This window comes from Papaver somniferum, chromosome 4 (assembly GCF_003573695.1).
Source record: "Papaver somniferum cultivar HN1 chromosome 4, ASM357369v1, whole genome shotgun sequence".
In the NCBI taxonomy this organism is placed as follows: Eukaryota; Viridiplantae; Streptophyta; class Magnoliopsida; order Ranunculales; family Papaveraceae; genus Papaver; species Papaver somniferum.
The window spans coordinates 10,737,172-10,754,104 of record NC_039361.1 but is presented as its reverse complement, the minus strand read 5'-3'; the positions used below and the strand labels follow the sequence as shown (position 1 = coordinate 10,754,104).

At 36.2% G+C, this 16,933-nt stretch overlaps 1 protein-coding gene and 1 long non-coding RNA gene across 2 annotated transcripts; both read left to right on the top strand.

The window, feature by feature from the left end:
* Positions 1-12,133: 12,133 nt before the first annotated feature.
* LOC113273524 lies at positions 12,134-14,176 on the top strand. The gene is made up of 3 exons (XR_003322449.1): positions 12,134-12,441; positions 12,570-12,643; positions 13,701-14,176. It is a non-coding gene; the product is annotated as an uncharacterized LOC113273524 (long non-coding RNA).
* A 1,623-nt stretch (positions 14,177-15,799) lies between these two features.
* LOC113271993 (RNA polymerase II subunit 5-mediating protein homolog) lies at positions 15,800-16,680 on the top strand. The gene is made up of 2 exons (XM_026521912.1): positions 15,800-16,202; positions 16,292-16,680. The coding sequence occupies exons 1-2, from the start codon at positions 15,800-15,802 to the stop codon at positions 16,678-16,680; spliced, it is 792 nt and encodes a 263-aa protein (XP_026377697.1).
* The last annotated feature ends 253 nt before the right edge of the window (positions 16,681-16,933 follow it).

Here is a 16,933-nt window from a genome sequence, read left to right as displayed (position 1 = left end):
AAGTGCACATCTATAACTCGAATGTACACATTCGGAAGTAAGAAGACACATATTTTTGTCCGAGTGAAAAACAATCGGAATATAATTAAACTTGTTTACAACCGAATATTCATCAACTGGAGTTCAGAAACTCTTAAATTTTATCATACACAATCGGAGGTATAAAACATTATATTGTCTTCCGAATAAATACTGGCCCCAAAATGGGATTTTTCCTATATCAGAAATTTTGAGATTTTTTCAATATACATTCGGTAGTGAGTGTTCTTCCGGATACTGTGTGTCTACTTAAATATATTCGGTAGCCAAAAAATTCATTAAACTACCGATTATTAGCAGTTTGTATCCAGGAAGATATGGCCACCAATATTCGGCAGATAATCATCAAATCTTTCTCCCGAATACTGTCGATGTTCTTGAGAAATGAAGAACACGACTACATTCGGAAGTAAAGGAGCATGAATATCGTCCGAATCTGGATAAATAACCGAAAACCCTAGAAATTTTATTTCTCGATTCGACGAATTAAAGCGAAATAAACCCCAAAAATTATAGATTCTTACCTAATTGGGGCCATTTGAAGTTGACGAAGTGTTTGACTATCGGAATCGCCACCACCGACTACATTGCCGGGTACTTCTTCTTCGCGTTCTTCGCATTCTTCTTCATTTGCAGCAACAATTTCTTTATTTCTTGCTAAAATCCCAATCTTAGGATCGATACCCCGAGCAACATTTTTGGTTCTAGGTCTGTGTGTTTCATTTCTCTTATCCATTGTTTTATAAACGAATCGAAGATGTTTTGATTTTACGATTCGCGGCGATGTTTCGGTTGAACGAGGAAAAAAAAAATTTCTTCCACAATCGGAAGATAATAGGAAACTGGAAGAAGAGTTGAAATGAGTAGAATTGTTTTTGATTCGGTTTTTATATAGTTTTACCAGAAGGGCATTTATGTAACTTCAATATCATATAGGGTACCCCTTAACTAGAGTCTTTGGCTGAGTATAAATTGATACCTAAATCCTTTCGGGTGGCCCCTAAAAACGCCAGGTTTAATAATAGTTTCAAATTTTCCATACGATATTTCATGTTGTTGCACTGATATTACGCGTAGAGACCCAATACACCAATAACGAGATTCCATCTGGAAAGCAATTTAATAAGACTCCCAGTTAGGGTAGAATTCTAACTTTTTCCAGAAATTTAATAAGACTCCCAGTTGGAGTATAATTTTAACTTTGAACGTGTAAATTCCGGTATTAACTCTCAAAAAACCACACTAAACCACATAAATATGGACTTATTTGGACAAAAACAAATATATAATCAAAGGCAAAATTAGATTTCCGCAAAGCTCTGCAAAATCTTTGAGGTTTGATTCAATCTCTCATTATAAGTACAAGAAGATAAGTTATACTAATATGTGTTTTAATACATAGTAGATTAAAGCCATGCACTTATTATATTTCTGAACACCACCACTGTTGCACGGCTGTTTGCAATTTATCATTCTTGCATAGTTGTATTGTTGATTGCAACCTAGCCTGGAGTTAAATTTGCCATTAGTTTTTCCTTTCTTTTTCCCCTTTTAAATTCCATCTTAGAAACTCCGTATAGTTGTTTGCACTGCTTAATTATTTACTAGTCTTTTTCTTTTTTTCTTTTTTTTTTTTGCATCTTATATGCTGCAGAGGGACTTTTGTTTAATCTTATATATGGCTCAAGTTTGAGGTTTAGTTTGTCCTCTAAGTTCATGTGGTTGTTAAAGTAATTCTGTTTCATGTTTTGATTAATTACAGATAAAGATGAATGTTTTTGTTCCTTGTATGGGGTGGGTTCCCATATGCTGGAGAAAGCTAATCGGATTGTTTACTTTAAATACTGAAGTAGATGATCTTCCCGATCTTCCAAATTCTGTAATCGAAGACATACTCAGTAGGCTTTCACCTAAGTGTATCTTGCAATGCCAACGTGATTCTAAAGCATTAAAAGTCTTAACCAAAACTCCATATTTTCCTAGAATGCAGCTTGATCGAGCTTCACCACCACCGGTGACAATTCTGCAATGTATTCCAGCATTTATTTGTGATCATGGTAATATAGAGCTTTACTTTATCGACGGGGAATCTTCTCATGTTAACAGAAAAATTGTTACAATTGACTCATGTTATAACCAAAAGCATGATCCCATACTGCTGGTTGGTTCTCATGATGGATTTCTTTTATTTTCGAACAAAAACAAAGATCTTCCAGTTTTCTATCTATTGAATCCCATTACAAATCAAAGGGCTACTTTTACTCCCACAGATTCACATTTCATCGCATGTGGGTTTTATTTTTGTTCTCTAAGAAAGGAGTATGTATTGCTTTTTGTTTCCAAGGATGGTGCGCCGTTTGAGTTTGAAATGCATAATTTTGGCACCGGATCACGGGAAAAGGTCGGCAACTTCTTATATCCTCCATCCAGTGATAGACCTGCTGTGATAGTAAACAAGACACTTTATTGGATGGTTGATCAAACCTCTTTTAAGGTTGCAACCGGTGATTACCCCTCCCATTCACATTCGATCGTGTCATTTCAACCGGAAACAAAGAAGTTTGAGACAATAGGACACGACGGATTTCTTGGTATGTCAGTGGCACATAGATCACGGGTGCATTTATTTGAGCTTGAAGAAGAATTATGCATTTGTGATTCTATAGAGATAAAGAAACTCGAGCTGTCGGTACTAAATCATGAAACCAAGTGTTGGGTTAGGAGGCACACTGTGATTCTTCCCACAGGGGAATTTTTTCTCTTTATTAATTCCTTCCACACCATTGGGAATTGGGAAAACAAACTGTTTATGGAAGTCCTTCATTATAGAAAAGGAGAATTATTGGTTAGACAAAAGAAAAGGATATTCATTTATAATGTTTATTCAAATACATGCAGGCTTGTGGAGTGCAAGGGACTAGGGTGTAATAATATTCAATCAATAGTTCATACTGATAGTCTTGTTTCACTTTAAGAGGGAAGAACAATTACTTTTCATATTCATTAATCGGTCTGTCTTCTACGTATAATCTTGGGAGTATTTCTTGATAAAGATATATTTTATTAATTACAAGTGAGTAAAATGTTTTGAGCAAAGCTCCGGAATATTACACATTCCGTGTAAAGGACCAAAAATAGTTTGAATCATTAAAGACTATCAACCATATGCGAGTCACAGAATTAGTTGAACTGGCCGAGCGAGTTATAATGTTTTTGACCGATTTAACCTCTCTGGTTAGGAGTTAGGTTTAGGTAGATAAATGGGTTAATCTTCTACTTCTTTCTATCGATGGCTCTGTCATTTAAACGAGAGAAAGACAGTGAAGAGATGAAATTCAATATGGTTTCTCTTAAATATAGTCCATGCTTTTATTAACCATAACCCATTTTATTCATAACTCATATTTTTTTTTCAACTTATTAATCATAGCCCAAATCATAACCCAAAATGTGTTTACTGAGTTAGTAGGAATTCACAGCTAGGTGAGTTAACTTGAGATATAACCGATCGTATCTTCACCTATTTTATCCAATCGTATCTTCACGTCTTTTATCCTAAACCTAACACTTTCCCTTCTACTTCTTCCTCTATCCATAAACCCTAGAATTTTTAGTTTCCAATTTTTTTTTAAAAACTAGTCAACATAATCATCTCAGAGATTTAATAAGTACATAAGGGACGAAGTAAGTTAAAAAAAATATAAAACAATTTAAAAAGAAAAAAGAAGAAAGTTTTATCATTCAACAAGAAAACAAGTACACAGTGTACTGAGTTGCACGGACTGCGAACAAGTTTTCAGCACCATATGAAGTTCTACTCTAACATTTGCCACGAAGATATTGAATTAACAAAAAATAGGCCTTGATACAGAACACGCTAGTTTGAGCAAACAAGAGTTTGATACTATATAAACGAAAGAACTATCCCGTTGTTGTGCTCCTAGTTATAATATCTTGCACTACTCAAGCGGACCTGCGATTCTTATCAACGATGCATGCAAATGGGAGGTAAACGAGAAAGAGTTCGCATCTCATTACAAGTTTTGGGAACGATTAAGCCATCGACAAATAAGGATGACATAATTTTTATCGTTTTTAATGGCTACCTATGGTTGTATTTTTCTACTGGTTATTAAGTCATCGATTTACCGACTTATTTGACTCAGAAGACGGACACCTACTTTATGGGCTATGGATAACAAATGAGAAATTCAAACCTTAAATTATGGTCAAATAGTATTGACCAGAATCAAAGGGGCTATGGTTAATAAAACCGTGAGTTATATTTAAGAAAAACCTTCATTATCTAAGTTAGTTCTCTTCCATTCATTGACCATAACTTGCAGAAAACTCCATGAGTTTTAGGGCGTCTAGAATTGGGCTTCCTTCATTCTTACATGAAGAAGTTGAGAAAATCAAAGACACATACGCTAAAAAACTTGTTCAGAGGATTGAGAGACTACAATACATGTTTGGTTATATCTATTTGTATCCCCTTATGCTGTTGATGATGATGTTTTATAGTTCTCAATTTTGGTGAATTTCTTCTTTACTGCATCGGAGTAAAAATTATTGGATGAACTAAATTTTCTCTTAAGTAAATTCTTTTTATCTCCTTTAGGCTAATTATGATTACACCCGTATTTGGTTGCATGGCAATTTTATTTTCTCCCATGATTGGCTAAATGATTGCTTTGAGAATACTGACAGAGGAGGCTATGGTTTAAAATGTCAAGTCTTATGTAGCATTATAGTGTGGCATATATGGAAGGCTAGGTCTAATATCACCATCAAAATGGAAATCCACAATAGCCCAATAATAGCTAATAACATCATAAATTACATCCATAACTATTGGACAATTAGCAAAGCAGGATATGACATAATGCGGTTATATTACTATATTACAATCCACTGAATGACGAGAACCTTAAAGCCAATATTAACCAGTTGCAGGGGATAACATGAATCATTGACTTAAAATTGATATTGTTCTCACTATGATGACTAACTCTCTGTGATCACACAAGAAACATCAAAGAAACTAGAGGTCTCCATGCCGATTGTTCGAGTATAGAACAACTAGAGAAGGTAGCAGCCGAAGCGGCTTTTCAATGGGCAAAAGAATGGAGTGGTTACTAAACCAACTTCGAAAGTGACTCTAATCCTACTCTCATTTTGTTGATCGGAAAGTATGCCGAAGAAAAAGAGCAAAGATGTAAGAAGAGTGCAGAAAATGACAACATAGCTATTTTGGACATGAATTTTGAAGTTCAAGATTTTACTCGTGTTTTGAGAAGCAATGTAATTTGGGATGCAAAAATTTCAGTTTTTTGTAACAAGTATATTATCAAACATAGTTGTAAAGGGGAGAGCCTATGGAAAATCCTAAACTATCTAAATATCCAGAATTGGAATGAAGATGTAACCATGTAGCGGAATTCTCCTTATGGAGAGTACGGTCCTTTCTTATCAATGCAATGAGGGAAACCTCTTTTTCAAAATAAAAATAAAATAAAAAATAGCAGTATATCATTCATTCAGATGCTATTAGTTAGATACTATTGATTTGATTTGTATTATTAAAATTTTATCTGTTTGTAAATGTGCTCGAGAGGAAAATAATGTTCAATAACTATTTTTCCCTGTCATAAGTTTGTGAACCTACACTTTAGGAGAATTGCTTGTGAAGCAAACATATTTGCTTAATTTCCAAATTTGATTGCTTCGATTACTGTACCTATCAGTTAATATCAGTTACAATACGAATGTACATCAAAAGGAGAAGCTAAAGCATCTTGAAAGGTTAAGAAATAAATGGCGTGATAAGTTTTATGCTCACATAGTCACATACACAGAGTCATTATTTTATTTTTATTTTATTCCTCTTTGGAAATCCTTTTGAGCCGAATACTCTAAGTGCACACCAACATGTGGAAAAATTCTTACCGATTTCAAATGGTGGTGAATTGTAAAGGTAATGTATTAAACATTGGGCAATCTGATTCCCAGATTAACAAGTTTTCTCTTTCCTGTATTTGCTTGGTTGTGTTACAGTGACCGCCTTCCCCTTATTGAATCCTGAAGGCATAATAGGATTAGCAGGATGTCCTAATCTCTTGTGCCATAAAGTGGAAGTACCCTGAACAGTCACATGTGCTTGAGGATATACAAAAGTAGTTGAGATCATAGGATAAAAATTACCATCTTTAGGACCTTCAGCTAGAACTTGTTGTGTATGTAAGCCCTTGATGGAGTAACCATTCGGAGAGAACTCAACAGAGCAGAAGTTATCACTGGTGATTTTTCCAACTGAAACCGAATTTTGCTTCAACTCTGACACATATAAAACATCTTTAAGTTCAATCTTAGAGTCAGGGGTTTCTAGAATAGTATCACCCACCTTGGCAATATGTAAGAGTTTTCCATCACATATTAAGAACTTTTCTGGACCAACATATGTCAAGGGATTTTGAAGAATATAAACATTATTAGTCATATGGCTGGTGGAATCTGAATCAGATTATAGTAGGAAGTCAAGTCTTTGTTTGGACTTGATTGGAGCCATTTTCTTGAGGTTTTTGACGATTTTGTTTATGGCCATTGGGTTTAGTGTACCGGTAAGGGAAAATGTAGGTCGAATGACCTGGTTGCTTACAAATTTGACACACACAAGTGGTATAATCAGGTGGATTATAATGGGTGGAGGGTCCTGAATTATTTGTTTGAAAAGTGTTTTTTGGTGAAGAATGCGGAAGACGTAATATCATCAAGAGCTAGAATGGTTTCAATTAGTTAATTCTTCCATTTTTCATTTTGAATAAGGCGAGACTTTAGCTCATTAAAAGATATATCTACAACTCGATTTTGAACCGAGATAACAAAGTTGTCATAATCACAACCCAAACCATTTAAAACACGCATAACTAAATCAGACTCATTGACTTTCTCTCCAATAGCATATAATGAGTCAGAAATTTCTTTGAGTTTCTGTAAATACTCAACAATAGAATCTGACCCTCTCTTCATGCATACAATTGATTACGAAGCATAGATTTCCTAGGAACAAACTGTTTAGAGAAGGATTTAGCTAAATAGTCCCAAACCTCTTTAGATGTTGTTTTTCTAAGAATATCCTTCGAAACAGAGGAGCTAAAGGTTGCATTGAGGCAGCTGATGACAAAACGATCCCATTTAGGCCAAAGAGCCAAATATGGATTTGGTTGTTGAGTACCATCAACAAGTTTTGTTGCAGGAGGTAGAGGTATAAATCCATCAACAAATCCATATAATTCTGTACTCATCAGGATGGATTCCATCTGAGATCTCAAGACGAGATAATTTGTATCATCAAGTGTAGTGGAAACATAGTTGGAACCATTTGAAAAAGGAATAGAAGTAGGAAAATAATGTTTGATATTGGTATTGTTATTATCTGTCATGGTTGGTTGATGATTGTGCTCTTCAAGAGAAGAAATTTGTGATAGTATTGAAGACAATTAGTATGGGTGGCGACTCAAGGAAAGACAACCTAAGACCACTGATACTATAAAAGATAGATGTAGTATTGATTATATTGTCTTAAGACAAGTTACAAAGAGAAGCCTTGCATTTATAGCAGATGCACAAGTTAAACATGACAAAACCCTAACATCAATTAAGACAAGACAACTAACAGTAACAAAAGTAAAACAAAAAGGAAAAGCAATTAAGATTATGCAAGTAACAGTAACAGAAATAAAATAATATGTGTCCACAAAAAAAAAGAAAAAAAAAGAAAAAGAAAAAAGAAAACAGAATTAAAACAAAAGGGAAAGGACTCACTAACACTATGTTAACACCAAAAGTAAAAGAAAGTAAAAACAGAGTTACACTCGGGGACGGAGCTTAGTGTAGTTCAAGTGGCCCCGCCTCCCCTGTTTCTCGCTAATTTGCCTCCCCTGAAAAATATTTCTGGCTCCGTCCCTAGTTACACTCTCTAATAGTTACATTTTTAATTATTCAAATTTATGGAAATTCTTTGTTCGCCATCAGTACCCAATGAGCCGTCTTCTAATGCTGGCAATATATTTGTCGCCACAAGAAAATTGTGGATGTTGAGCGTCTTCACATTCTGGAAATGTGAAGATACAAAATTTAGTTGCTATCAACCACAACTAGGTCTGTCAATGGATACAGATTAGCCAACATCCGATACCGACAATCCGTTAGCCTTTACTGCTACCATCCGACATAGCGGTAAACGGATATCCGATACCGATAAGCTAACGGATAATTCCTTCTTAACGTAACGGTAGTGGAACCGTGTATTTCCGTTAGGTTTAGTTCCGTTATCCGGAAACGTGCATACTGCACGTGTAAATTCTTACACCTAGGGTTATTATGTTTGGTTTATCTCATTCATCACTTCAGTTTTATCGGCACTACAGAGACTCAGAGAGAAAAAGAGAGAAAACTAGGGTTGTTGAATCAATCATCGTCTTCTATGCCTTAGAAATCATCATCTTCTGAGGGTGATTACTGATTAGAAACTAAGGTTCTCTTCTTCAATTTTCTTTGAGTTTAATTTCAATCTTCAAAACTCAGTTTTCAATTTAGGGTTTCTGAAATTAGGGTTCACAATTTCAGATTTGTGAAATTAATCATGTCCCAAAGCGAAAGAGGAGCATCAAACCATGTTGGGTCTTCACAGAATCTCTCATTTTCAGTTGCATCACATTTACCTGTTGCTGCTGCATCCAACCAAGTTCAAGGTTCTGGAATTAATTCAACACCTGCTTCTGTTACACCTGCAATTCGTCCTAGAGAAGAAGAAGAACAAGATGTAGAAGTAGATGAAGACCCAGTTATATCTGAAGAGAAAAAAAAACTGCGCTCAGTAAGGTCTGATGTATGGGTTGATTTTGACAGGAAAATTGGAAAGTAGGTTGTAAAAAGGAAGGAGGTTGGGATACTGCTAGCTGAATGCAAACATTGTCACAAGAGAATACCTGCTCCCAGTAACCAAGGAACCAGCCGCTTGCATTACCATGCGAGAATCTGCAAAGAAAAGCCTGAGAATAAGAAAGGACAAATGAAGATTACTTCTATCAAAACAGGTAATGCTCAAACCAAGTTAGCAAATTGGAAGTTTGATCCTGTTGTTACTAGGAGACTAGTTGCCAAAATGATTTCTAAACATGGTTACCCAATCATTATAGTTGAGCATCCTTATTTTAGAGAGTTTGTTAAGTCTCTGAATCCTGCTAAGCTTTACATTAAGAATACAGTTAGGGAAGACATCATGACACTAGCAACTGAGTTCAAACTGGAATTACAAGAACAATTTGAGAATATTACATCTAAATGTAGTTTAACAACAGATATGTGGTCATGTAAGCATACAAAGGATGGTTATTGTTGTGTGACACTGCATTACATAGATGAGGAGTGGAAATTGATTAAGAAAACACTAGCATATACTTTAGTGCCATCACCACACTCTGGAGAGGTTCTAGCATCTGTAGTGAAACCGTGTGTCTAGAATGGAACATAGACAATAAGCTTTTTGCTGTAGCTGCTGACAATGCTAGCTCTAACAATGTTATGATGGAACATTTGAAGAAATGGCTTGATAGCAAAGACTGTTTAGTTCTTAATGGGGATATGTTCCAAATGAGGTGTTGTAATCATATATTGCGCTTGATTGTTCGGTGGGGAATGAGAGTACCTGCTCCATTTATAGATGCAGTTAGAGAGTGTGTAAAATATGTCAAGTCAGACTAGAAAAGAGAGATTTGAATGTGCAATTGCCCAAGTTAAGCTTCCTGCTTCAAGGTCCATGGGTTTAGATGTGGATACCAGGTGGAACTCCACCTTTAAGATGCTAAAGGATGCAATTTGTTTGAGACAAGCTTTTGTTAGGCTAGCTGAATTGGATAATGACTTCAAGATACTACCATCTTCTAAGGATTGTCAACAAGGAATAAATATATGTGAATGTTTGGAATTGTTTGATGTCATTTCAACAAAATTTGCTGGGATTAAGTATCCCACGATAAATTTGTATTATAATGGAGTGCAAGAAGTTAATAGATGCATTAAGATCTGGGAATCAAGTGAGCATGAGTATATCAGAGACATGGACAAGAATATGAGGATGAAATTTGATAGCTACTGGAAAGAAAATAACACTTTGATGGGAATTGGAGTTGTTTTAGATCCTAGGTACAAAGCTAGATGGGTGGAGTTTGTTATGAAGAGAGTATATGGTGTCAATCACTATCAAAGTCACTATAACAAATTTGAGCTTGCACTCAATGCTCTTTACTGTGCTTATGAAACAAACACCACAATTCCAGATTATTATGATAGTGGAATGAGTTTAGCTGGAATGGAGATCTCTGCAGCTACAACATCATCATATGAATTTGGTTATGATGATTTTATTATGGAAAACAATGTCTTTGAGGTTCAGAAGTCAGAATTGGAGACTTACTTAGCAGAACCAATTCTTCCTAAAGGCACAACCACTGAAGAAATGAGGTTTGATATCTTAAGTTGGTGGAAGAATCATGCTCCAAAGTACCCAACTCTCTGAAGGATTGCAAGAGATGTATTGGAAGTTCCAGTGACAAGTGTAGCTTCAGAATCTATGTTTAGTATTGGTGGAAGGGTTCTCACATCTCACATGAGTTCATTAGCTCCAGACCTTGTTGAAGCATTGCTTTGTTTGGGTGATTGGCTGCCAGATCTCACTCTCAGTGACAGTGATAGTTGTGTTACTGGTACATCTTAATCTTTTATTTGCAATTTATTGGCTTATTGCACTGACAATGACATTGCCAGCTTAAAATGTCTAACACTTTTGTTTTTACTTTCAAAATGCAGAAGTTCAGGAGTAAGGTGGAATGCATTGGCAGATGCAGTTTGCACTTGGAAGTGGAGAATCTGGAGATGGAGGAGGAATGCATTTGCAGTTGTTGAAGCAAATGGAGATGGAGATGTCTTTTTTTTTTTTTGCAAAAAACATGGTTTTTTCTTTTGCTAGAACATCTGAAGATTCTGAACTTGTTTTCTTGTGTGGCATGAACATCTGTATGTCTTTTTTTTTGGTGTGGCATGGATTTAGAACTTGTTTTCTTGGATTTAGAAGTTGTAATATGTATTTGTTCTGTTGTTTTAGCCTGTTTTGTGGTTGTCCTGTGACATACCGGATGGTAGTGGAAAAATATCCGTTATTTGGTAAGTCCAACGTAACGGTTACATTTTTGAATTTCATATTTCCGCCGGAAATTAACGTATAACGTATATCCGCTAACTTTTAATGGCAAGGCAGCGGCAGAGCATATTTCCGTTACGTTAGCATCCATTGACATCCCTAACCACAACGTTCCAATTATATATCAATGTACTCATAAGAGTACCCGTCAAAGCTTGGTGTGAAAAGATTAATTGAAAATAATACTTTCACTAGCTATAAGCCTATGATAAGCTCACAGAAAATTCATAATCAACTCCCATTTTCTGGAGTTTTCCTCTTCAGAATTAGGGATATTTGCTGAAATATTCCTTAACTGCTGCAACACACAATAACCCCAAACTCTTTCTCACTAGACTAATGGTCTGGCGTCTGACTCGCGACGACTGACGAGTCAGGGTCGACTCAGATCTCTATTGGGAGGCAGATGCAAATAAACATGGAATAAACCAAAATTCCCGAATCCCCTAATCCTATTGGTCTTTAATTGGGCCGACCGAGCGAAGCGAGGGAGGACCTTTATATCGCCACTTTTTTTGTAAATTCTAAGTACTCAATTGACACAAAAAGATTGAATTTTGGTGTCCCAAACCATTTTCAATCAACAATGAAAGGACTAAGGAACCCCTCCATGCATTTATTTCTCACTAAAACTAGCGTAAATATAACACAACCCGATGGGTAATCACGTAAATTTCGTGGGAAGAAAAAAGGACACCGAAGTTGGAAATGTTGTATTTGTTGAGGGGCAGTTTAGTAAAAGCAGAGGTAAAGTGACCTAAAGGTTACGGGTTCGAATCCCGGCCACCTCTTTTTTTTTTGTTTTTTTCTTCGTAGTCCCCCAAACCCCAACAGAGAAACTTCGTTGTTTCTTCTCCTTCGTGGTTCGATCTGGAGAGGAGATGATGATGATTGAGAGAAAAGATCATGGTCGAGTCCCCCAAACCCCAATTGATTCACACAATAAATTTGAACTCGATTTCAAATTTTCACTTGACTACACTTCCATGGTCGAGTTGATTATTTTTCCCACTCCAGTTCACAAAATTATCGACAAGTTTTTTATTTTACTTTCACTGATCTCAATTATTTCAGATTCCCATTCTTTCATCGTCCCAAAATCGACTTTAAACCCCAAGGAAAGAATAGAAGCGGAAGTACAGGTTAGTAAATTTAGTTTCAATGGATTGTCATGGAATGAATTTCGGATGGGTTTTCATAAAATTTTGAATAGATTAGCATGAAATGAAGATTTACTTGATCAATTTCGATATGAGGCTTCGATTTTCAGCTACACGAAGAAGAGGAGACAAAAGGGAAACGAAGAGAAGAAGAATAAGAAAAAGGATTAACCAAAAGGAAACTGTAAGTATTTGGTGTTGAATTTTTCTCAATGGATCCTTCGTGTTTCTAAAATTTAGTTTGATTAATTAATGTTTTGGGAAATGTTGGTAGCCTTATTTGCTACGAAATTTATCAACTGCAATTAGTACTGAAGATTTATCAATTTCAGTGTTTGCAAAAATGCCTAACAGAACATTGGTGGTAGTAGTAGTAGGACGGTTAGGTAAGAATTTACTCATCTTTACCGTTTGAATCTAAGTTTGTGAACAACGGCAACAAATTCTAACTCTCTGTATTTGAATGCAACATGGGTTTTTACTATTTAGTCTCTTTTCCTTGGATCAAATAGCAATAAGTAACAATTGAAGTTGTGTAAATTGGCCGATACTGACAGGGATCAGCAGTAGTGGTGAGACCAGTGCCATTAAAATACCAATCCAAGTATGTTTAGTAGCAACTCTCTCATGAAGATTCATGACCACTAATGCATTGGTGTATTGCTTATGAAGTGTTAGAGTATAAAATGACCCTTCTCGAGCTCTAGGATTGAATCAATATTGTTGCATAGGTATCTCTGTTCTGTTGGTGGTTTAGCATTACAACATCTGAATTTCTGTCTGTCGGTATTTACATCAATTAGTAACTGTAGATAAACACTGCCATTAGTTATAAGAAAAACAAATTACTGTCAATGCTAAATATCGTGCTACATTTGAATGTCGCCAATATGCAACTCACTTAGGAGAAACTAAGGAATAGATGAAAATTGGCGACTTTATTTATCCTGTTGTTGTTCTTGAACCTCTGCATCATACTTTTCAAAATATTTCCTAACTTTTTGTTTGTCTAGCCATCATTAGTGGTTCTATGACATAGAAGTTGAGCTGTGCAGTAGACTTCGGGTAGATATCAATCATAAGAAAGTGTTCAAAACCGCACTTCATTCTTGATTTCTGCCATGTCTCACTGAAAACACTATGGCTCTATAAAATGCTCCAAAGTCACCTAATAAATTCATGTGTGTTTCAATTAGACCTCCAATCAAGTGTAAACCAAGTACCTGCTCTTATTCATGCAGGTGCACCGGAAAGGTACGAAAATTAGCTGCTGGTGGTGTCCATCTAGCCTGCTTACAGAACATGGTCTATTGCTTTAGCAGCTGCTGTGGAGATATTATTAAGGTGATTGTATCGTGGTTGGCATCCCAACAAATGCTCCACTTATCATTTTTTGAATTATAAGATTTGACACGCAAAGCACCAGCTATAGAATTTCTCTGTTTTATGTTTCTTGATGGAGGTACCTCTTTGTAGCAATGGCAGGAAAGAAAGTGTTTGTTTACCCGTCGTAGCCCTAAAATCGTAGATCAAACAGCAGCCACGAGTTGTAAGGCGGAATTATGTTCGTCGTAGACTCATAGATATTGTTTTTACTTACAGTGGTATATGAATTACACTTTTTTTTTGTGTGTAGAAATGAATATTTGTAATTGAAAAACTTACTGAATGAAAAGTTGCTATATGTTTCGAAACGGAACGGCAAGCGCATCGCGCGTGCGGCCATACTAGTGCATAATTATGCAAATAAGTTTCTGCAATTTTGTGTCATCGTGCATGTTTTGTCTGTTGTTGTCTTCGTTATGAAATCCCTATGAAAATGAAGTAGATATACTCTTAATAATGGGGATGATAGTACTACTTTTACTGGGTGACCTGTGCCTTTTATGTCTGGTTCTCTTTATTATGCAGTAAGTTGTTATGATCGATTCCTTACATCATGTCATTAGATAGGCGAGTTTTCATGCTGCCGTGTTCGAGAACTTTAGTTGCCATTAAAATAGAGAGAGAAGAATTTGCTATTAGGTGTAATGACGGCTGATCAACTTTCAATTGAACAACTTTTGTTGCTATTTTTCAGTGAATTACTCCTTCACTGTGAAACAAATAAAATCCTCATAGCCATTATGCAAACCACCACAAAGGTTGCATAACGCATCATCCAAATGCAACCATATTTTCGTTTATGGACATACTAATTTTGCATTTCAGAAAAAGCGATACTTTCACATTCCATTTCAGAAAAAGTGATATTTTCGTTCCGTTTCGGAAAAAGTAATACTTTCGCTCCGTTTCGGAAAAAGTAATATTTTCGCTCCGTTTCGGAAAAAGTGATAATTTCTCCCGTTTCAGAAAAAGTAATACTTTCGTCCGTTTCAGAAAAAGTGATACTTTCGCCCGGTTTCGGGAAAGTGATAGTTTCGTTCCGGTGATACTTTTCTGAAACAGAGGGAAAGTATTACTTTTTCCGAAGCGGGGGAAACTATCATTTTTCCGGAACGGGGATGAAAGTATTTCTTTTTCTGAAACGGGGCGAAAGTATCACTTTTCTTAAACGGGGCGAAAGTATCACTTCTTATGAAACGAGGCGAAAGTATCATTTTTTCTGAAACAAGATGAAAATAGTTGTAGACACCCATTTTCAGATTCTTCTTCGGTCGGCCCTCCCACCGTGGCAACGGTTGTACTAGTCTCTCATAAGCTTGTCATGTAACTGCCCAAATCTATAATAGTAGTGCCGTTAGTCTTTCAGTTGCCTTAAACGTGTGAGAATTCAATCTGTTGCGTTACTTTTCATTTCTGTTCTCTAGAATTCGAGATTTGTTCACAGCTCTCTAAATCGTAGCTTTAAATTTCACCATGGAAATAAGATCTGAAGCTTGACCCATCCATCAAATTAGGTAATTTCCTTATCCGGGTTTCTTTTGGTTCTTCTTCTTCTCTAAAAAATTCAGCTAATTTCAGTGTAATGTTTGGAATGTTCAAGTTTTTGTATTGAGACCAAAAACTATGGAGTAGTAATTCTCTAATCTGAGTATTGCTAGGGATTTCACCTCAAAGTTTAGTTTTCTCTTCAATTGAATAGGTTTTGTGTAAAACCTAGGGTTAGTTTTTACACGGTTGAATGCGGCTGAAAATCCCTTTTGATTGTACTATAATTTAAAAATCCAGGGTTAGTTTTTGATTTAAGAAGATTTTACAATGTTCATACTTTGCTTTCCAGTGTAGCCTGTATCTATAAATCCAGAAATTGTTCAAATTATACTCCACTCTTTTCCCTCGCATAGTTGGAGCTTAGGACCAGCGTTGACTACTATTAAGCTCAACACCTCTCTATAGAATGGAGCAAAGAGGAAAGGGCACTGTGACATCTCTTGCATCTTTAATCTCAGTAGAAGAAGCCCAAAAGGCAGTAAAGACAGTAGAGGGTTCCATTGCAGAACACCAAAAGGAGTTGGACCATATTTGTCACTTCATTTCTGAAAACAACAATCTAATCCATCTTGTTTATAAACTTCCTGATGAACTCCATCATGCTATCATGGTTCCATTTGGAAAAGCAGCGTTCTTCCCTGGTCGTTTAGTTCACACTGATGAGTTCATTGTGCTGTTAGGAGAAGAGTATTATGTGCAACGAACATCGAAACAAACAGTGGGGGTTTTACAAAGAAGAGGAGAAGTTTTGGATTCCCAAGTTGAGTCCCTTAAGGCAATGATGTTGGACACCGCTGAAGCTGCTGAAGGTGTTGTTGAGACAAGAGAGGAATATCCGAATATGTTGAAGAGCATCCTACAGAAAGGATGTCAAATAAACCAGATTTGGAAATGCCAGATACATCCAATTCTTCTAAAGTGCAGAATGTGGAAGTTGCTGGTGAAGACGAGGAATATGCTCGTATTGTGTCCAGGTTAAACGGTCTTGAGCAAGAAGAACTTGAAGCTGAAGACGAGGATACGAACTTTGGATGCTGGATAGATGAGCATTCTTTCGAGCAGCTCAAAATCTCTGAAGGACGTCAACATGGGAAGAGTTCTTTGAAGAAAAATAGTAGAAATCTGAGTCAATCCCAGCAAAATTCTGCTGAGTGGTTAACTGTTGAAAATTTGATTATGCAACAACATCCTGAAGATAATTATTTGAATAGAGAAAGTTTACCGCGGAGGAGAACTTCCAACCTACAGAGTCATTGCAATCTGAAAAGGAGAAAGCTCAAGAAGTGAATACTTCAAAATCAGAGATTTCTGACGATAAGGCCACAAAAGATAATCCTAAAACAGGGTTTGATAGTACCAAGGCGTTTATTGGGTCGGTTGTTGAACATGCTCATGGAGTCATTGTTAATGCAGCCAGCAAAGCCACTTCCTCTCAGTCGAATGGTTTAAGAAAATCGAAGCCGTTTTCCAGATTCAAGATGCAGAAAGGTAGTCGGTGAAACTTATAAATCCCCATGCTCAAAAGCAAAAGAAGATCCAG

Bases quoted from the DNA above. Each gene is read 5' to 3' on its own strand.
- LOC113271993 (XM_026521912.1), top strand. From the start codon at position 15,800: ATGGAGCAAAGAGGAAAGGGCACTGTGACATCTCTTGCATCTTTAATC. The intron at 16,203-16,291 runs GTGTTGTTGAGA...TGGAAATGCCAG, and splicing joins CACCGCTGAAGCTGCTGAAG to ATACATCCAATTCTTCTAAA.